This window comes from Cannabis sativa, chromosome 3 (genome assembly GCF_029168945.1).
Source record: "Cannabis sativa cultivar Pink pepper isolate KNU-18-1 chromosome 3, ASM2916894v1, whole genome shotgun sequence".
Lineage (NCBI taxonomy): Eukaryota > Viridiplantae > Streptophyta > Magnoliopsida > Rosales > Cannabaceae > Cannabis > Cannabis sativa.
Window position 1 is genome coordinate 2,688,031 of NC_083603.1, and position 20,784 is coordinate 2,708,814.

A 20,784-nucleotide genomic window follows, 5' to 3' on the forward strand; every position below is an offset into this window, starting at 1 on the left:
ATTTTAAGTTGATAATATTAGTTTTTATTATTATTTTCAATATATATAGGTGCATGCATGAGTGGGATATAATATGAATCACAAATTAATAGCTGCAACTTTTTTTGGAGTCAAAGACTGCAACTTGTTTCTTCAATTCAATCTAAAGTTGAAAAGAGATGGAGTCAAATGAAAATGGTGTGCTAATTGGGCTTCCTAGGCCCATTTCTAAAATGTTGGGCCAAGGAAGTCCACTAAGAAAGTCCACTATATCGATGACACTACTACCATTGTGAGAATTTTATACACCAACTTATTTTGAAAGAAATTTACATTTTCTTATATACACATAAATAAAATAAATAAATAAATAAATAAACATCTTTCTACGATCATTAATACGTATGTGTATTACCTTATCTTAATTTATAATAACATAGTATTTCTTCTACAAAAATACGTATGTGTATTTGGAAAAATAAAAATCAAAATGGTATAAACAAAACTTAATATTATTTTAGAAAAAAAAATATATTTATTTATTTTTTTGCTAAAGAAAAAGTATCTATATTGAAACCTATGAGATCCAATATGTTAATTAATTAACTTCTACTAAGTAAAGCCAAGTCCATCACACAAATAATTCTTTACTTACTAATTATAATTTAATTTAATTAACACAAATCACTTATGTCTAGTTACACATACACATTACCAAAAGTTATTTTGAATAATACCCTTTATCTACATAATTTGTTAATTAAAGGATATAGAAACTTATTTTTTTTTATTATTATAGAAACTTAACTTTCTCCCTTCTTTTCTTTAAATATTGAAAATACACAAATCAAGGTTACGCAATAATCAAACGAATTAACATTAACATTATCTAATTAGGTAATAATTTTACAAAATCGTCATCGAAGCACTCAATAAAATGGATTGATGTGTACTACCTTCTTCATTGTCAAGTCTTCTAATTTTGAAAGATTCCAAATTGGAGATTTTCTTCGATTATTTTTCATCTTTTTAAATTATTAGTTGTTATAAAATTATATGATAATTTATCGCTTTATTTAGTGTTAGGAAGATAGTATTTACTATTCCGTCGATTATTAGTTTATTTTATTACTTTTTTGTTTTAAAAAATCCTAAGTGCAATTTTATATAAGTGTAAGTTATAATATAACTAACTCAAAAACCAAAAATTTCCAAAAATTATTAAATGGTAATTAAACTAGTTAATTAATTAATAATAATAACAACAACAATAAATTGAATTGTACAATAAATCCAAATGAATAAATGAATTTTCAATCAAAAACTACCAAAAAAAAAAATTAGAAAATAAAATTAGAATTAAGAGGAGCCATATTCCCAAACAAGATCTTCAAATCATTCTCCAATGGAGTCAAATTCAAATCCAATAAGCAATAATCAGCTTTAATTCTAATACTATTAGATCTCTTCAACACCATTAATGGTGGAGTTGAATTTTTTTTTTCTTCTTCTTGTTCTTTTGCAGTAGCTGCTTTAATGAGTAATGAAGAAAACCCATCTGACCCATTATCATTAATGGAAGCTCTATGTCTTCTCATATGGCCACCCAAAGCTTGTCCCATACTAAAAACAACTCCGCATATTGAGCACTCATGTTTTCTCCCAATAGTTTTTTGTTGATCGTATTGGTTTTCTTCTTCGAATGCTTCATTAGTAACGAGTTTCGGCTTTTTGTGACTCGCTCTGTGTCCACCTAGTGCTTGAAACGACGAGAATCGCTTGTTACATGTCTTGCATTCGAAAACATGGCCACCAGAGAAGCCAGTTTGGTTAATCGGGTTGGTCGGGTTAGTCAGATTGATGGGTTTGGTCATCATGAATTGGTTGTGTGATTGTAATAACATCAAACATTTGGTGATACTATTGTTTTGTTGTTGTTGTTGTTGTTCTTCATGTTCTTCTCTAATTCTCTTCTTCATCATCATCAACATAATTTCTTAGTAGTCTTTGGTTGTTTTGTTATGTTGTGTTGTGTTGTGTTTTGAGGTTGGGTATGGAGATTGAGTATTTATAATGAGAAATGTTATGTGTTGTTTGTTAGTTTCAAAGGTTTGACTTTGCTTTTTTATTTTTCTTTTACTTTTTCATGTGTTGGCTGATATATTTGACTTGGTGACCAACATGATATGACCAAGTTGTCCTTTAAAAGTGCAGGTTTATTTGTAGTAAGAGTATTACAACTAGGGAAATGTTAAATGGGTAAGTTAACTACCACAAGTGGTATAATGTCATTAACACATTTTATATGGAGTCTCACACTAGCCAATTATAAATTTTCATATTAGTATTTAAAATACTAAATAACAATACTCTTACAGATATGTACTATAATATTAAAATATTTGTTAGCTAATTATGATAATTACACAGCTTAAAAAAAGTTGTTATTAAGCACTAGTTAACGTTTATAGTTAGTAGTTTTTTTTTTTTTAAGAATCAATAACAGAACATCATTTTTTTTTGGTTACTATTATATTTTGAGCATTGTTATTTACCAAGATGCTTGGCACTATGCATTCTATAAATGATTAGCGGTTCTTTGTAATTTTTATTAGAGTATTGTTCATAGGCATCGATCAGTAGTGTCTCCATTGGTTAGCAATATTTATTAAAAGGTATTTTCTTTAGTTGTATGATACTCGATATTTAATTACATCAATAAAGGAGGGTATTAGTAGTACCTTTTTTCAATTCTCTTTTTATTAAAGTAAAATAAGTACAACCTGATATTAAATTACACTAATAGCAATATTACACATTATTAAAGTACTAATTAAACACTATAGGTACCATTTAGCATTCTCTTATATTTTTATATATATTATTATTGGACACCAATAAAATTTAACACCAATTAAAGGTGACATTCTAGTTGTTGATATTTTTTTAAATTTATTATTAAAATTATATATAATTCAATAATTAAATACACTAATAATAATAATATAATATCTAGAAAAGTGTTAGACATGCATGCATATTTGTCTAATTAGTAAGAGGAGTAAGTAAGCACACACGTTGGGAATTTATAACATGATGAGCTTTTGTTTTGTTGGGAGTTTCTAGGAAATGGGAGGGATTTTAGTTAGTGTTTTGTGGAGGAGTTTGACTTTGACTTTATCTGAAAAAGACCAAAATACCCCTCCTCATGTTATACACATGAGGTAATGATTAGATTATAACATCATTCCACACGTAAGACACTACAATTAAAATTAATTATTAATTAAGATTATATTGTCTCTCATTTTGTGAACGCGGATAGAGAATAATAATAATAATAATAATAATATAAACTATAAATAAATACTAAAAATAATTATAATAATAGTAATAACTTAGTTTGATGAACCATGATTAAGTCTTAAAATAATTAATAATTAAAAAAAAGTACTAAAACAGGTCAGTCTCTTCTGGCAACTAGTGGTGATGGTGAGCTCTAGTATTAATTATATTATACTACTAACCCATATTAACACACACATTAATAAAATATATAAATATTATTTGGCTTGGTTTAATTTCTTGGAATGTTCTAAAATTTTGAGTTTTATGAAACTTACTACTATTATTATGAAGACAATATCATGAGTTTGAATTTTCATTTTCTTATAATCAATGTATGCATGTGGTACATTATTTAAGAAAATTTTGACCCAAAAAACAAATGGGATTGGTTTGAATTTTGTGTTTGGAGTTGACAAAAGTACCAAGTGTGAAATATTCATTATCCTATTATTATGATTATGCTTATCTATCCACATCATATATATATGTATTATGTATTATGTATATAATAAGGTTTCACACTTAATAAGGTTATAAAGTTTGAGTTTCTACACTAATAATAAGTCCTTTAAAATGAAAAAGTGTAATTTGGATTATTGATAAGCTTTTCAAAGCAATGACCCAAAATTCCAAATAAGTAGGAGAAGTGTAATAAATATACTATTTGTCAACATTTATTATTTGAAACTCTTCACACATGTGTGGACTATGGACAAAATCAACTCAGTCACACAAACACACTACAAATAATAGTCCAGCTTTCTTTCATAATACTTATCTATTTTTAAGTTTTACATACAAAAAATTGAATCATTTACCAATTTTTTAACCATGGTGTGATGTGGTAGTGATATGTAAAAAATCATTACTTAATAATACTTAAAAGGTGTTACATACTAGTCCAAATTTAGATCTTGAACCTAACCTCGAATCTCATCTCAAGACTTGGACTCTAGACTAAGCCTTGAACCTAACTCAGACTCAAACTCAAAACTTGAGGGAAATTTACAAAAATATTGGAATTTAGGTTAACTTTTACAAAAATACTGTCACACGGAAATCTTTTCAAAAATACTGTGTTTTTATAAAACACTAGTAAAACACAAAGCAGAACAACTCAAAACAACAGTAGAACACTAGTAAAACACTAGTAGAACACAAGTGAAAACTTAACACAGTATACTGCAGTATGAAACTTGTAAAAAAACACAGTAAAAAAGTAAAAATTTCCGCCTGGCAGTATTTTTGTAAAAAAATAGCAAAAGTTAGTATACCATGTAAATTTCCCAAACTTGACCTGCACCACGCTCTGGGTTCGAGCTGGGATTATGGCCCGAGACTGGAGATGGGATTCGAGTCTAAGGCTAAAGTAAGGTTGGGGTTAAGTTTATGGTAAATATAGTATAATTTTACATTATTTATTAATACAAGTCTATAACAAATATGATATTATAATATAATTGTGCACAAAACTATACAATATAATGCAATACAACAGTGTACTAAATAAGCCCTAGATATTATGAAAACTCTTAACCACTCGAAAAATTTCACTTCATAATAGTATTGAGCAACATGAGGTAATGACATACAGTAAATTCCATCTCAACCATAAAATGTGTTCAAGTAAAAAATTATTACCTAATACCACTTTGAGTATCATACTATTATTGATGTAATTTAGAATCTCGTAATTTTAATTTTATACCACTCGTAAAATGCCACCTCATGATAGTATTGGGCACCATTTAGTCATTGTATTTACTTACACATAATCAAAATAACTTATAACGAATTTTATCTCCAATCAATTTAATTAATCAAAATTTAATGATAGTATTTTAATTTTATATCACTCGTAAGATGTCACCTCATGATAGTATTGAGCACCATATAGTCATTGCTTGTACTCTAATCAGGCATTTACACATAATCGAAATAACTTATAACAAAATCTATCTCTAATCGAATTAATTAATCAAAAATCAATGTGTTTACTTATTAATCCTTATAAAATTAAGTAAAACACACCATAATGATTAGTGGGAATGGAAAAAATATAAAATTTGAAAACCAGAATGTGATACTACAAAGCTCAACTATACCTACACATAATAGAGATTCTAATAACTCATCAGTTGATGAGTGGAATGAGAGTAGAGTAGTAGTGTTTTTCATACTATTACAACACATGACAATAACTGTTTTTTTCTTTACTCATTAACATCTGCAAAAGGAGTTCTGATAGGCGAAAATGGCGGTAGAAGCAGACAAGGGATCTTGCTTTCTGTTGTGTTGTTCTTTTTGTTGTTCTTTATATTGCTTCTCATCTCTTCTATTGATTTCAAGCTCGGGATTTCTACCACGCGTTTCTTAGGCGTCTCGTTACTATGATCATCAATCTGCAGTTCACAACAATCATGTCATTATCAAATTATTTCAATATGATGCAAAAATTGGTTGAAATTGAAACTTCTCAACTTACCATATAATCTTTGGTAAGACATTTCTCTGTTTGACTTTGAATATTCAATATGCCTTGCCCATGATTCTCTTCAATTGAATTGAGTTGGTATATACACAAGGCTGTCATTGAATCTATTTCCTTCTTATTTTCCTCGTCTTGATTGAGCGAATCTGCCCGAGTTTTCTTTTGAGTTAGATTGATTTTTGGAAAAGAAAATTGTATTACAAAGTAACTCAGTAATTACCATTAATAGTTGTCAATGTATCAGATGCTCTGGTGTTGAATTCTTCATCAACAGTTTGAGATGCTGAAACGAATTCTTTGTGTGCAACGATATTCGCAGATATGTTTTTGCTATTAAAGAAATGAACACTAAATTTAGAAAATATTTAACACAAGAACAAGAACAACCAACATTAAAAAATTTGGTGTAAAGAAGACTTACTTCACAGTAGATCCTATCTCTGCTAAATTGTTCTTGTTAAGATTGCTTATGGATGATTGAGTGTTCTCCCATTGTTGCCTTGAATCATCCACTCTCTTTGAACTGAATACCCAAAATGAAAGAACGGAAGTTTTAGTATCTAAAGTGTTCATTGGACCACAACATTCAATGTTTTTAGGCCTATCTAGATCCGATCCAATTATATATTGGAGGTTAGATTTTACCATCCAATCCGATCCAATTAATTTCATTCATCTGACCGATCCAACATATAATCGAATCCATCTAATAAAATCTAACATCCAATATATAATTGGATATAGTATTAAGTATAATAACATAAAATTTAATTACTTATCCAATTGAATATTCAAGATAATATCCAATCTGATCCGCTTATAATTGGATATTTAATGTTTGGTGGTTGGTTGTAGTTGGATTGGATCGATTTATGCATACCCCTAATCTGAAGTTTGTGAAAATTGACCAAATAACATGTGTAAAAATTGATAATTTACTTACCTATGGTGCAGGCTATTTTTCATAAAGGTTGTATGTTCAGCAACCGAAAATGTGTCTTCCATGTAACGAGTTTCCGACTTTTCCAAGAATTCGGTAACTTCCTTTCTAGCACAAACCGAAACTTGTTCCATGTTCAACATCTCTTCCACCAATCTAGTGTTCTCCTGTTTATTCGAGTCCAAGATTTCTCTAGATGCTTCTGAAACCTGAATACATTATGTGCATGAGTTTTAAGGCAAAACCGCTTTATAATCTTAAAATCAAGAAGCAAAGAAAGATACTTACCATAGCAACTTTTTTCGATGTTACAGTTGCTAATATGGCTGCAATATTTTCCAAAGCTGATCTTTCCTCTCTAGCAGCCTCTTCCTTAAACATCCTCTCGAAATTAACTAATTGGCGGGATCTTTCATTGTAGCTTTCTTCTATAAATTTACCAACTTGAGAAGCACGGTTATGGAGGTCGTTGAAAAAGTTCATACTTGCACTTGAAATGACTTGTGCTGCAATCAAACTTCGTTTCAGTCCCTCCTCCTGTTGTTTCGTCGAAAATTCCAATATTTGTTGCTGCTCACTTAGAGACTTTTGCATGTCATTCAACACCTGCTCGGCATCCATAACCATAGTGGCAAGGAACTGCAAAGAGTAGACAAAGATTGATTTACAAGCGAATTTCAACAGAAGAACGAAATTAGTATTTTTTTCGGTTAAAAACACCATACATTCTCAACAGCAGTTGCTTGTGATGCAACCACATCATTTATCTGATTCAAATCAGTTGATGCTTTTCTTTGCAACATGTCAACGAGTTCTTTCAAGCTTGCTACTCCCGAGCAGTATGTTTCCGCCATTTTCTCAACCTTCGACTTCATTACTTGAGTCACCTGTAACAAGTTTTGTAAAATTAAACACTTGATTTGTTAGACAATGCAAAAAAAATCATTACACATCAATGGTATTAGAATGTTTTCTTACATCAAATTTAGAAGCAAAGTTGATATGAACTTGTTCTTCCATTGATCTTATTTGCTGTGTTTGTTGAGAAACAGATCCAATGATGACCTTATGGAGTTCTTTTAAACTCTTATCAAGGTCAGACCCGAATGTCAAAACCAAGTTTCGATTTTCTGATTCCAACCTATCTTTATGATCTAATTTTGTGAACAATGAACTTATATCATCTGATGCATACTGCAAATCATTACGCAATCCCTTCGCACATTCAATCAAAGAATTTTCTGAACACAGATCAAAACAAATCATCAATATTTGTCACAAATGGAAAAAGAGAATGACTAGGAATGTGTTTGAATTTCCTGACCTGAGGATACCATTTTCGATATAATGATCTCCTTCTCTTTCAAAGATTCCATTGCCAATCTATAGCTTTCTTGTAAATCAAGTAATGCCTTGTTGGTAGTTTCCAAACTTACCTATAAATAACAGACACAAAACTTAGTTTTTATGATTCAATGAAAAACAAAAATTAGGGAACTAAGAAGTTAACAAAAGTTCAAAGTTTATGTTACATACTTTGCAATCATTGAGCTCGCTTTGAAGGTCTAATCTTTGCTCTTGCTCGGTAACATAGAGCTCGCGAAAGCTATCCACTTGCTGTAACAAGATATTAAATATTCATAACTAAGGTAAAGATATGATCTTAGTGAAAAAGAATACCATCTAAAAATATAAAAGTACCTTTTCCGATAGAATGAGATCGTTCTCTAGTTGCTCAATTTTTTCATCCTTAGCCTGTAAAGATTTTAAGTATGAATATGATAGCAAAAATACCATCTAAAAATTTATTGAGTAAAGGATCAATATACCTTCTTCTCAGCTTCATCTTGGACAAATCTTTCGTGTGGAACATAAACACCGTTCTTCTCCCTTGCAGCTCGAACATCTGTTTTTCAATCATGTCTAGATAAGAAAATGTATAACAAAAAGCCAATTCTCAAGTATGAAAATGTATTACTAACCATCTTTCATTCTCTCAAGTTCAAGATATAAATCTTTAAGCAACACAGCCTTAGACATTTTCTGGTTTGCCTGCAAATATAAAATTTACATTGTTAGAAAGAGATAGAAGCATAAGAGAATAGTACAATCAAGTAAGCAAAATAAATAATGTGTTGTGACAAACAAACCTCGGGTTTGTTTCGAATATTTTTGGCACGATAAGCATAGTCTAGTGTGCTTAAAGTTTCCTCCAAAGAATGAGCAGAGGGAGAAATTGTAGCAATAATACAAGTTTTTGTTTTTCCTCCTAAAGAATCTCTCAACAATCTTGTGAGTTTGCTATCCCTGCATTGAGAAAAAAACTCGGTTCATATACATGTCTTAACAGCAAAACACATAATGACAATGTGAGTATGCTATGAAAATGTACCTGTAAGGTATATGGCTCGAATGTTCAACCAGCGCATTTATGACACGGCCCAAGGTGAGCAAGCTCTTATTGATCTCTCCCGCTTCTCTTGCTCGGCCCTATCACATTATTCAATCGAATGTAAAACACATTATCCTAAACTTTGATGACATGATGAACAAACAAACTATAACATGCCATACCTCTCTTGCACCTGATCTAGATATGTTCTCTGATCCCGCTAAGTCAACAAGATTAAGTTTTCCACATTTGATCAGCTCCTCATCGCCAATGGTAGCTTCTTTAATGTGCACAGTAATGGAAAACACAGAATGAGAGCGGCTGCTATGCTTGTTTAACAAGGTATCAGCTGTACGTCTCTTTGCAGACCCTCGTTCCAAGAGATTGTAGATTTCGCTAACACTGTAAACAGCTTCTTCTTCGAGGCCTCTCACAACCACACAACCCCTTCCATCCTCCATTAGTGAAATGGGCTTCTTTTGCTTGTCTTCTGGACATCTTGAAGTGTCATCAGAGGCCAATAAATCGGTTATATCTTCATTATAGAGCTCCAAGAATGTAACTTTAACACTGTAGTCAGCGTTTTGTGCTTCAAGCGTTTCAAAAATTTGGCGAACTGCTCTTGGAATAACACCAGCCTCAGCAGACAGATCACCACCCTACAAAAGATAACAACAAGATCATTATACTACTTGATATGATTATATGAAACTTAAAATGATTAGTTAGAATGTAACATAATATTTTACCTTGTTTTTAATTCCACCCTCCATAGTATAGGTTTTCCCAGTTCCGGTCTGCCCATAAGCAAAGACAGTACAGTTGAAACCTTCAAGAACTTCATTAACAATTGGCGAAATCGCTTGGTCGTATATTGATCTTTGCTGTGATTTTGGCCCAAAAACCTTGAACACATGATGAAAAGTAAGCCAAAAAATACAATTAAAGAAGAAAAATAGATAAGGGGTGATTTGAAATCAAAGAAAAAGCTTACCTTATCAAAGGTGAAGAGTCTATCTATTTGTTTGTTAGCTACATTCTGCAACACGGTCACCTCTTTCTTTTGCTCATTGCATGAGATCACTCTTTGCACATTGGATTTTGCCTCTTCATCACTCAAAGGTCTATTATTTGATCAATCAAACAAAATGGGTTGATTGAGTCCTCTAAAATCCATAAATAAGCAAAAAAGAACTATTGAGAAATTGAGTTTAAGAGTAATAATGGGATTTTTTCTCTTCACCACTCAAAGGTCTATAATTTGACTAATCAAAATAATCAAAGTGCAATAAATCCAATAAGAGAGATGATAAATTATCCATCCAAAACAAATTCACCACCCACCTTGAGTGTATGAACAACTGAATTCATGAATAGCCTTACAAAATGAGTTTGTTTTTCTTTTTATGGCAATGAAAAAACTCGTTAAAAAATAGAAATAATAATGCCATAAAGCCTAAAAGATTATAAATCCCAGATATAAGTGATCTCATCTAACTACAAAAGTTCTCTTTCCACCCGAAGAACATACCGAGCTAATTTATATGCAGCCATAGTGGCCCACCGAACAAATTCATTAAAACTAGAAATTATAATGTCATAAAGCCTAAAAGATTAAAAATCCCACATCTAACAGAAGTTCTCTATCCACCAGAAGAGCGTGCCGAGCTAATTTATGTGCAGCCATAAAGGCCGACCAAAACATCTATCACTAGGGACACTCAAAACCAGCACACAAAAGACATTAAAAAAGAAAAATTGAGCTTAAGACTAATGACCTAATGGGGTCGCTTAGTGTAATTCAAGGATCACTTGAACAACAGCTTAATGGAAAAGAGGGAAAAGGGAGTGATTGAGTACCTGCATCGAAGCAAAACTTGAACATTAACTTCTTTATCCCTATCATGGCGATTCCAATCAACCCCTCTTGAATCCATTAAGCGCCGCCTTTCGGGACGAGGAGTGAGGAAAGGAGAGGGAGATGGGGAAAGCCCTCCCATAGTACCCACTTTCCTAGTCATCAAATCAGGAGTAACTGACATTGTTTTGCTCCTCAATAATCTCACTCACTATACAAACAAACATATATGTATAATTAATCATCAGATAGAGAAGAAAAGGCATAATCTTTAGAACCAGAATTCTTTGTTTTGGGATCAAATTTGTATGAACTTACCTGCAAATCACGCTTGATTGATGAGAATCAGTAAAGGGTTTGATTCGATTCGAGAGAATTTGATGAAAAAGATGAGCTTTTTTTGGTTTTGGGGAAGAAAAAGATGAGTTTTTGAAAATGAGTTTTTGAATAAAAGGAATGGAGAGTGTAACGGCTAGTTTGAAATGTAAGTGAGAAAGTTTGTATTTTTTTTTTTTTTGAGTGGAGTGAGGATGACGTGGTACTTTTGTGTGCTTTTTCAAACTAGGCTCCTCTTCCCTTTTTACTATGATTGGGTGATTTCAAATACTAAATATAAAGGGTAAATAGCGTTTTGTAAGCGGCATAAACTCAATCTTTATTTTTAGTGGCATAAGTACTCAATGTTTGTAAAACTGTAATTTTCTTTTAGTTTTGTCACTACAGGCTTCATTTTGAATTTATTAAATAAATATTTAGAAGTAACTGATACTACATGTTTCTGTCTAGACCCAATGATCAAGAATCTCGATCTTATATGTGGCCTGTTTAAGAAAATAATAGAGTTTGTATTGACGAAATTAGAGAAAAATTACAGTTTTACAAATATTGAGTACTTATACCGCTAAAAATAAACATTGGGATTATTCCACTTACAAACTTGAAACTTTGGGTACTTATCTCGCTATTTACCCAAATATAAATGATTTTTTTTTTTCTCAACTATCACTACACTTGCATTTAATTTTTTAAACTTAAATTTTGCATTTAATTTTTTAAACTTAAATTTTAATAGTAAAATTCTTCTAGTAGCAAATTTAAAGTAACATTCATTTTCTATCGTTAACTAATAATATAGACTATTTATATGTATACTCTGGTAATGTATCACATTTATATTATTATTTAAAAGATATAAAAATTATTTCAAAATTTATAATATTTTTTATTTTTTTAAACATTTTATTTTTCTATTTTTATAATTTCATTTAATTTCAAAAGAAATTTTGAAAATTATTTTTAAATAATAATATTAGGTATACCAATATAAATGTGTCATGTGTACAAGAGTGTATACATAAGCAGTTCATAGTGACACTTAACCGGATGACACTTTATATTTGCTACCAATTTAGTAGCTTGGATAGTTTTATCGTCAAAATTTGAGATTAGAAGGTTAAATACAAGTGAAATGACAGTTGAGATGTTTTAACCGCAAAAAACTCAATATAAATATGCTTAAATAAAGAGAAATGCTAAAAGATACTATTGGTATCTAGCATCATTCCCGTTGTCTAGGGTCGGCTCTGAAAATATATGGGCCCAAGATGAATTAAATTTTGGGGCCCTCAAAAATATATATAAAAAAATATTAAAAAAAGGAGTGTTATGAGATTTGAACTCATAACCTTGAACATTATGCCATCCATCTCAACCAACTAAACTATGAATATTTGTTCCTTATAATACACTTAAATTTTACTTAAATAAAAGCCTAATAATTTATTTTTTTTATTTTTTTATTTTGGGCTCCCGGAAAGTGTGGGCCCTAGGCACGGGCCTAGCCCGCCTATGCCTAGGGCCGGCCCTGCCGTTGTCATACCACTATTGGTATAATTAAGTATCGACTCTCATATAATTTAAGAAAATAGTTTTTAGAAAATATCACTAATTAATTGTACTACGCTACCTATAGAAAGTGTTAGGCACCAGAGGTGGCCAATAGTGATCCAAAATCTTATGAATTAGTTTTTCTTAAAAAAGTAATCTTTATGTAATTATTGGTAAAAAAATTTAATGTTTCTTGTAGGGAATTAGAATATCCTAAAGATAAATGAAAAATCATCACTTTACTTTTTGATAGGAAAGTAGAAATTTTTTTAAAAAAAATTACAAAATCCCAAGTTAATGTTTTTGGTTTTAATCATTCAATTCATTAACACGTGTAACTTACCAAATTTAGTTGAATATAAATATAAAATATTGGGAAATTTTATGGTGCACCAGCACCCATGTACCCCTTTTGTGTTTTTTACACTAATAAAGTTTTAAACTTGATTATATTTATAAGAGAACTGTTAAAGGGTACCAGTGGTGCTTAGCAAGCACCTTCCTATGTGTCAATATTGTTATTAGTCCAACTAACTATCGGGTCCCATATAATTTAATATAATAGTTTTTAGAGAATATCGCTAGCCAATCGCAATGCGACATGTCGAAAAAATGTTAGGCACCACTGGTGCCTAATAATAGCAATGCTCTATATATAATAGTGTATAACATAATTATTTAAGACATTAAAATTTAATGCATCAACAATAAAGTTTAAATAATTTATTGCAATTTTGAAAAGAAAAAAAAACAATTTGTTTAGTTCATCAACTTGTTTCCAATCAATTGTAAGATTCAAGTTTTTTGGCCTTGAGAGTATCTATTTTAGTGTTCATAACACATGACCAGCCAACATGACTTAAAGCAGCTTCAATAGTGTGTTTCAACAAGAATAGATTGAAATTAGGCTTGAGTCAGGTAGGATTTGGGCTTGAATATGCCTTGGCTTTGGTTATCATGGGGTGAGTAGGCTGATATGGAACAAGTGGTTGTGGTTGTTCAGGTTTAGGTTAAGGAAATATTTGGTGAGGCTCATATAGTGGTTCATATGGTTCAGGTGTATGCTCATGGTCAGCAAACATAGGTATGCCCCTACTGAACTAGAAACTAAACTTGGTGAATTATGAGCAGGAGAATCATCAAAATGTACCTTATGAGGAGGAGAGGTTGGTGATGAGGGTGTTGCTGTTTGAGGTGCTTCTGCAGATGCTAATGGAGAGAATGGATTTAGTGTTGGTGCTGGCAAGGTAGTATATGTTGAATTGTGAATAAGAATAAGGGATTCTTGCTGATATTTGTTGAGAAAACCAGAACAGAAAGGGAACTCGAGTTCATTGAAGATCACATTCCTAGAAAGATACAACCTGCTTGCGGGACTAAGACATTGGTACCCTTTATAAGAGTCGCTATAGCCTAAGTTGACACATTTCACTAAATAGAATTGGAATTTGTGAGCTTGGTAGGGTCTTAGACAAAGGAACCAAGGTGAGCCAAAAGTTCTTAAGAAGGTATAGCCTGATTTTTTATCATAAAGTACTTCAAAGGTAGACTTATGGGCAAGCACAGGAGTTGGTAATCTATTTAGATAAACAACAGTAGAAAAAGCATCACATTAGTATTTTAATGGCATATGTGTGCTTGAGCCAAAAGTGTAAGACCCATTTCAACTATGTGTCTATGTTTTTGCTCATCTCTTCTATTTTGTTCAAAGGTCTGAGGGCAGGGATGATTGAATTCTATGCCATGAGTTTTAAATAGATTAAAGAAAGCACGACATTTACCCCCTCCATTAGCTTTTAGACAATTTTCTTTTCAAACTTAGTCTCAACTAAGGCTTAAATTTTAGGAAAGCATCCAATGCTTCAAATTTAAATTTAAGTGAATAATATCATGTATATCTACTTGTAATCATTTACAAAATAGATGTAATACCTATGATTAATATTGGATGCATGTGACAGTCAGTAGTCCCGTGATCCGTAAGGGGAAACACCGGGTAAGCTGTGCAATCCCACACCGCCTGGGGAAGGTCAAGTGGGATAATTCTGAGACTCTGTAGGTATGGGACTACACAGTTAAATAGAGCTTAAATGGATTGATTGGTACTACTTATATCAACAAGGTATCTTGTTTTTCGGTAGCCCATCTCGAAAGAACTCCACAGTTAAGCGTGCTTGGCCTGGAGCAATTTCAAGGATGGGTGACCTCCTGAAAAGTTTTCCCAGGAAGCGTGTGAGTGAGGACAAAGCACGCTGAAAACACTCGTGTTGGTCTGTAGGGTCAGTCATCAATCCATGAAGCAGCCAGAGTGACGTACTCGTGTATAAGAGTCATTCATTCCGTGGGTGTAAGGACCCAATGGAGGCTTGAAGCGGGGACGTTACAAATGGTATCAGAGCCTTGACCCAGCCGGAAGTGTGGTCGACGAGGACGTCGGACCCCGTAAGGGGGGGTGATTGTGACAATCAGTAGTCCCGTGATCCGTAAGGGGAAACACCGGGTAAGCTGTGCAATCCCACACCGCCTGGGGAAGGTCAAGTGGGATAATTCTGAGACTGTGTAGGTATGGGACTACACAGTTAAAGAGAGCTTAAATGGATTGATTGGTACTACTTATATCAACAAGGTATCTTGTTTTTCGGTAGCCCATCTCGAAAGAACTCCACAGTTAAGCGTGCTTGGCCTGGAGCAATTTCAAGGATGGGTGACCTCCTGGGAAGTTTTCCCAGGAAGCGTGTGAGTGAGGACAAAGCACGCTGAAAACACTCGTGTTGGTCTGTAGGGTCAGTCATCAGTCCATGAAGCAGCCAGAGTGACGTACTCGTGTATAAGAGTCATTCATTCCGTGGGTGTAAGGACCCAATGGAGGCTTGAAGCGGGGACGTTACAATGCAATTGTAGCTGGTCCCCACAAATCTATGTGAACCAGATCCAAGACACCTTTTGCACGATTTTGAAAGGATTTAAGAACATGACTCAAGGCTTTGGTAGATGGGTGACCTAACCTTTTATGCCAAACATATAACTTAGAAATTAAAGACTCGTTAGCTCTAGGTTGTATAACACTCTTAGGAGAAGTTAAACCAAAAAACAACACAACTGGTTTGTTATTGGAATCTAGAAAGAAAATTGTGGAAGTAGATTTGTGGATTGGTAGTAGCTGGTAGAGACCATCTTTAAGCACCCCTCTTAGCAACACTCTTCTTGTTGCTTTGTCACCAATCAAACAGAGAGTGGGATAAAATTCAATTAGTATAGGATTATCAACTGTGAGTTTGGACACACTTATCAAGTTTTAGGAATTTGTGACACATGTAAAATGTCACTTAACAATAAGGATTGATTAGTGTTAGTGTGAAGATAACTACTACTTATTGAGCAATGGATAGTTTGTCACCATTACTAATTGTGGCAGTTTTTCTACCTCCATACTTCTGCTTCTGGTTCATTGCTCTAGTATCAAAAGTGATGTGGTTGTTGGCTCCACTATCAGCAAACCAAGCATCACTGTCAACAATTTTTGGTGTGGCTATGAAAGCATTTAGGTTGTTCTTAAACTGAGTATGATTTGCCCCTCGATCGATACCCATGTAATTTCCATCATACTTGTTATAGCATATAACAGTAGAGTGGCCATATTTACCACAAACTTGACATGTTAGTTTTGCACCACCACTAAATCTCTCTCAGCCTCTAGCTTTGTCACTAGATCACCATAATTTGAGGTAAAAAGACCACATCATGACTTGTAGAGTAATTTTTATTGAATGAACCTCTACTTCAACCACCACCATGACTTGAAATGGGAGTTTTACCTATCATATTGGCTTGAGGTGCAGTGATAGAGTTTACCACTTTGCTGGTGTTAGTGAGGATTTGTAGTCTTTTAATTTTGTTGTCAAAGCTAAGAAGAATGTCTTCAAGTTTCTGCCATGTAGTCTTAGGCTTGACTTCAATCTGAACAAAAATAGGCACATATTCACTATCCACATTTTAAAGAACATTTTCTACTAAGTGAGCTTCTGGATAAGGGTCACCAGCAAGGACTAGAATGTCAGCTTAATTTTTCTTTTGTCTTAGACATTCTGCCATTATTGAACCTCCTTTCCTCGCTGTTTGGATCTGAGTCCTAAGTTCATCCATTTTGGCACGAGAGTAAGCTCGATATAAACTCTCAAGAGCTTGCCATAATACTGCAGCAGTAGTAGCTCCCATGACTGCAGTGGCTATTAAAATTTATTTTGGATATTTTTTAACCATGGACTGCTCTAAATTTAAGTAAGCATATGCATAACTCTTAAGGCTAATAATAATATTCATACATCATAATCCAATTTGTATTAGTAATGAAAACTAATAATACTTCAATAAACAAGGAAATTGTTACACAAATTATTCAGATGAACATTAATTACGACATATAAGCTAATCTCATTAAGATTGAATGAGTGGAAACTTGAATTCTTTTACCACTAAATGCTTAATCAAACCTTTTTTAAAAAAAATATTTTGAAATATTATTTATTTCACATTGTATATTTGAAAAGTGTAATTTCCTATACTAATGAGTAAATCATAATTGAGAATTGAGATCATTGGTTGGTGTTTATCTAATTAAGAAGAAAATTAATAGAATTAATACATTTCTAAGAACATACATACCATTAATCATATCATCATTTACAAAATTACAACATCACTACTGATCTTAATTGGTTTCTTACATCAAAAGACATCATCAGGGCCAAAATCAAAATTAGATGACTTTGAATAACACATACAACAAAGTCAACTCAAAATTTCAAACTAAAACAAAAGGCCATTGCAACATTACACACATATATATAGTTTTCATTTGTTGGATTCTGTTGTGGCTTTGCAAATATTCTTCCATTTATCTTTAAGATCAACAGCAGTACGAACTTTTTTAAAAACATTATTAGATTCCAATATTTTTCTCCATGGAATCTTTCTTTTACCAGAATATATCTTCACACCCTCCTATAAGATATAAGTATATGAATTATTAATTATAATTTCACAACATAACAATTAATATAGTGATCAAAAGTTAATACCTTTAGTTTGTGTAACTCTTCATTTGTCCAGTGAAGCCTTTTTCTCCTATGTTGATGAGGAGTACTACTACTTGTCATGTTGCTGCTGAAATTGCCACATAATAATTCTACCTTATTATTATTGTTAAATAGAAAAATTCAAACAACAAAGTAATTAATTTACCAATGATAATGAATCACAGACTTGATTGGAGAATGATCATCAACATCATTAGCTTCATTGTTGGATTCAACTTGATGATGTTCTTTTTCATTGTCTTCTCTTTCTATTATCAACTCCTTAGTATTCTCCAAAGACATATGAATCAATGCATCATTTTCTTTTCTACCAATAGTCACCACATTACAAGGAATACTAATCTCATCCAACATAGTTTTTTTCTTCTCAATTTTCATCACCTCATCATCATCATCATCATCATACAACTTTGACTTTTTCTTCAAATTGGCATATTCAACATCTTTATAAATAGATTCTAATACACCTTTTTCTTTCAAAATTTCAGCATATGGATGAGTAGTAGTAGTAGTAGTAGTAGTACTATCATTAAAAATCGCTTCTTTGAACTGTTTCAAATCAGAGAAATATATAAGATATTTTCATTAAAAAAAAAAGCTAATCAAGAAATATATATCTACATACCTGCACCAAAGTACATTTTTCCATTGAAGCTCTTTTATGATTAAGAAAAGGTTGTATATCCCATTTTGACAACTGTAATGATTCTGAACTCTGATAAAAACAAAAACATTTCATTAATATGTATGATTCAACTTTGTGATGTATGAGATTATTTATTTTCCTCCTTCCTAAACTGCTATTATACAAATCAGTTTTTAATTGCTTTCTTTCTCTAAATTCTCAGTAGCTAATAGTGTTTTTTAGCTCATATATTTATATATATATTGATCTAATAGGCTTATTTTTTCCAGTTTTTTATTCACAAAAATGGGAACATGTACACCTTTCCATAAGCTTTAAATTTCAGATTCTTGTTTTTGTTTTAACAATCAACTCAAAATAAATGACATAACTTAAAATTTATAGAACTCTTCTTTCTCAGTAAGTCATGTTTATGGTTTTTCTTGGAAATTAATTCCAAGCCTTTGCTCTGTTTATTATAGTCTCTTATATATATATTTGTACTTTTTTTTTTTATTTAAGCGTTTATATATTACATCAGCATAACCTGGGACTCGAACCCAGGACCTCCAATACACAGGCACTCCTATGGCCACTTGAGTTAGTTATATATATTTGTACTTGATCAAGTGATTTATTTACTTACATTGCTTAGTAAGCCATAGTTTTATGTTTTTTTGGTTCATATAGAAATTTCTTTATTTTTTCTAATCAAATTTAAAATCTTTAACTAAATTTATTTTCTCATTTTTCCTTAAAAATGGATGTAATTTACCAAATCAAAAAAAAAAGGAAAAGAAAAGCAAAAAGACAGACCATTGGCAAAATTTATATATATACATTTTCACACATAGATATAATATATATGTTACCTCATTGAGAATCTGAGTTAGAACATTTTCACAACTTAGTGAGAAATCAAAAGTACTGAGTTTGGAATGTTGAGATTGATCATGAGAAGGAGTCATAACTCTTTCAAACAAAGTCTCTAAGCTTCTAAAAGCAACCATCTCTTTTGCATTTTTACCCAAATCATCATCTGGAATTTCAGGAGCTGCTTTCACTAAATCTGAAACAAAACCAAAAAAAAATTACAAAATTGATAAAATGAAGAAGTTAATAACAATAAAAGAGCAAACTTTATATATATTTTACCATTTAGAAGTGAAAAGTTCACTTCTTTAAAGCTTGCCAGAGCTTCAATAATCCAAATCCAAACAATATCAGCAACTTTATTATTAGATGAAACATTGATATCCATGTTCAAGTCTCCTTCTTTTTCAGCCATTGAAGCTTTCCTCTGCTTCAAAAAATTTCTGAAATAAAGAAAGAGGTTTTAAGTTCATAAGGGAATGAGAGAGAAGATGATTGATAAGTAATGGGATGTTTGTGAGTTGGTGACGTTAGCAAAATGGTATATAGGGATATTATATTACCTGGGTAATGGTAATGGTAAATAGTAAGGATTAAGAAAGAAATGATTAAGTATTTTCTTCTCAAGTAAGTAATTTGTCACAAAAAGGGTCTCAATTATAACTTTCTATTATAATATTTTCGCCTGAAATCATATATCGGAATATTTTTTTAAAAATTTCTATCATAGCAATATTCGATATAGTTACAGTATCACTCCTGTAACTTTTTGAAAAATTCTGAATAGTTTACAATGCCGAAAATAGAGTTCCTGATATTTCAGTTTACCACGTGTGTTCAAAAACTTCAAACGTATTTTCGGCACTGTAAACTATTCGAAATTTTTAAAAATTTTACAAGCATGATGTTGTAAGCATAACGAACATCGTCGTGAAAAAAAAATTGAATAAAAAAATTCTGGTATGTATTTTCGGACACAGAGTTTGTAATAGGAGGTTGGCGGTAGCACTCCTCTTTGCCACAATTTTGTTAAAGTAATGTAAAGATTAAAAGCATCTCTAAGGAGCACATTAAATTTGGTCTTACACTATCATTAAATTTGGTGCCAAAAACTATTTCTACTCCAACCACAACACTAAAAAATATTCTTTATTATTCTTTTAATTTTTAATAAAATAAAAATAAAATTATGGTATTTACATTTAAATTTACATACAATAAATTTAAAGGTACTTTTACAATGCACTCCTCCAAATAAAAGAGTCACGCGTGCAACAGACAGTTTGAACTTTATT

At 31.7% G+C, this 20,784-nt stretch overlaps 3 protein-coding genes across 6 annotated transcripts; all 3 read right to left on the bottom strand.

The window, feature by feature from the left end:
- Positions 1-1,205: 1,205 nt before the first annotated feature.
- LOC115711191 (zinc finger protein ZAT11-like) lies at positions 1,206-2,032 on the bottom strand. Its single transcript, XM_061112929.1, has one exon. It carries the CDS (start codon positions 1,968-1,970, stop codon positions 1,320-1,322), a length of 651 nt encoding a protein of 216 aa, XP_060968912.1. The 5' UTR covers positions 1,971-2,032; the 3' UTR covers positions 1,206-1,319.
- A 3,253-nt stretch (positions 2,033-5,285) lies between these two features.
- Positions 5,286-11,840, bottom strand: LOC115710255 (kinesin-like protein KIN-5B). The gene is made up of 20 exons (XM_061112926.1): positions 11,327-11,840; positions 11,011-11,219; positions 10,145-10,274; positions 9,900-10,055; positions 9,333-9,809; positions 9,151-9,248; positions 8,909-9,065; positions 8,741-8,810; positions 8,588-8,664; positions 8,460-8,513; positions 8,295-8,375; positions 8,083-8,194; positions 7,737-7,999; positions 7,484-7,645; positions 7,047-7,397; positions 6,762-6,967; positions 6,240-6,341; positions 6,039-6,148; positions 5,813-5,964; positions 5,286-5,729 (listed from the first exon to the last, which is right to left on the bottom strand). Exons 2-20 carry the CDS (start codon positions 11,190-11,192, stop codon positions 5,541-5,543), a joined length of 3,129 nt encoding a protein of 1,042 aa, XP_060968909.1. The 5' UTR covers positions 11,193-11,219; positions 11,327-11,840; the 3' UTR covers positions 5,286-5,540.
- A 5,698-nt stretch (positions 11,841-17,538) lies between these two features.
- On the bottom strand, positions 17,539-20,013 carry LOC115711429 (uncharacterized). Of its 4 annotated transcripts, none has more exons than XM_030639767.2 (6): positions 19,772-20,013; positions 19,489-19,685; positions 18,617-18,706; positions 18,158-18,540; positions 17,974-18,055; positions 17,539-17,896 (listed from the first exon to the last, which is right to left on the bottom strand). In XM_030639767.2, the coding sequence occupies exons 1-6, from the start codon at positions 19,902-19,904 to the stop codon at positions 17,747-17,749; spliced, it is 1,035 nt and encodes a 344-aa protein (XP_030495627.2). In that variant the 5' UTR covers positions 19,905-20,013; the 3' UTR covers positions 17,539-17,746. The 4 variants fall into 4 exon arrangements, with proteins under 4 accessions (XP_030495627.2, XP_030495626.2, XP_030495625.2 ...); XM_030639766.2 differs by having other exon boundaries at positions 17,974-18,058; positions 19,772-20,010; XM_030639765.2 differs by having other exon boundaries at positions 18,137-18,540; positions 19,772-20,009.
- Between the last annotated feature and the right edge of the window lie 771 nt (positions 20,014-20,784).

Bases quoted from the DNA above. Each gene is read 5' to 3' on its own strand.
- LOC115711191 (XM_061112929.1), bottom strand. From the start codon at position 1,970: ATGTTGATGATGATGAAGAAGAGAATTAGAGAAGAACATGAAGAACAA.
- LOC115710255 (XM_061112926.1), bottom strand. From the start codon at position 11,192: ATGTCAGTTACTCCTGATTTGATGACTAGGAAAGTGGGTACTATGGGA. The intron at 8,514-8,587 runs GTATATTGATCC...AAATCTTTACAG, and splicing joins AAGATGAAGCTGAGAAGAAG to GCTAAGGATGAAAAAATTGA. The intron at 6,342-6,761 runs GTAAGTAAATTA...TTGGGTATTCAG, and splicing joins AAAAATAGCCTGCACCATAG to TTCAAAGAGAGTGGATGATT.
- LOC115711429 (XM_030639764.2), bottom strand. From the start codon at position 19,904: ATGGCTGAAAAAGAAGGAGACTTGAACATGGATATCAATGTTTCATCT. The intron at 19,686-19,771 runs GTAAAATATATA...GTTTTGTTTCAG, and splicing joins GAACTTTTCACTTCTAAATG to ATTTAGTGAAAGCAGCTCCT. The intron at 18,707-19,488 runs GTAACATATATA...TGTTTTTATCAG, and splicing joins TAACTCAGATTCTCAATGAG to AGTTCAGAATCATTACAGTT.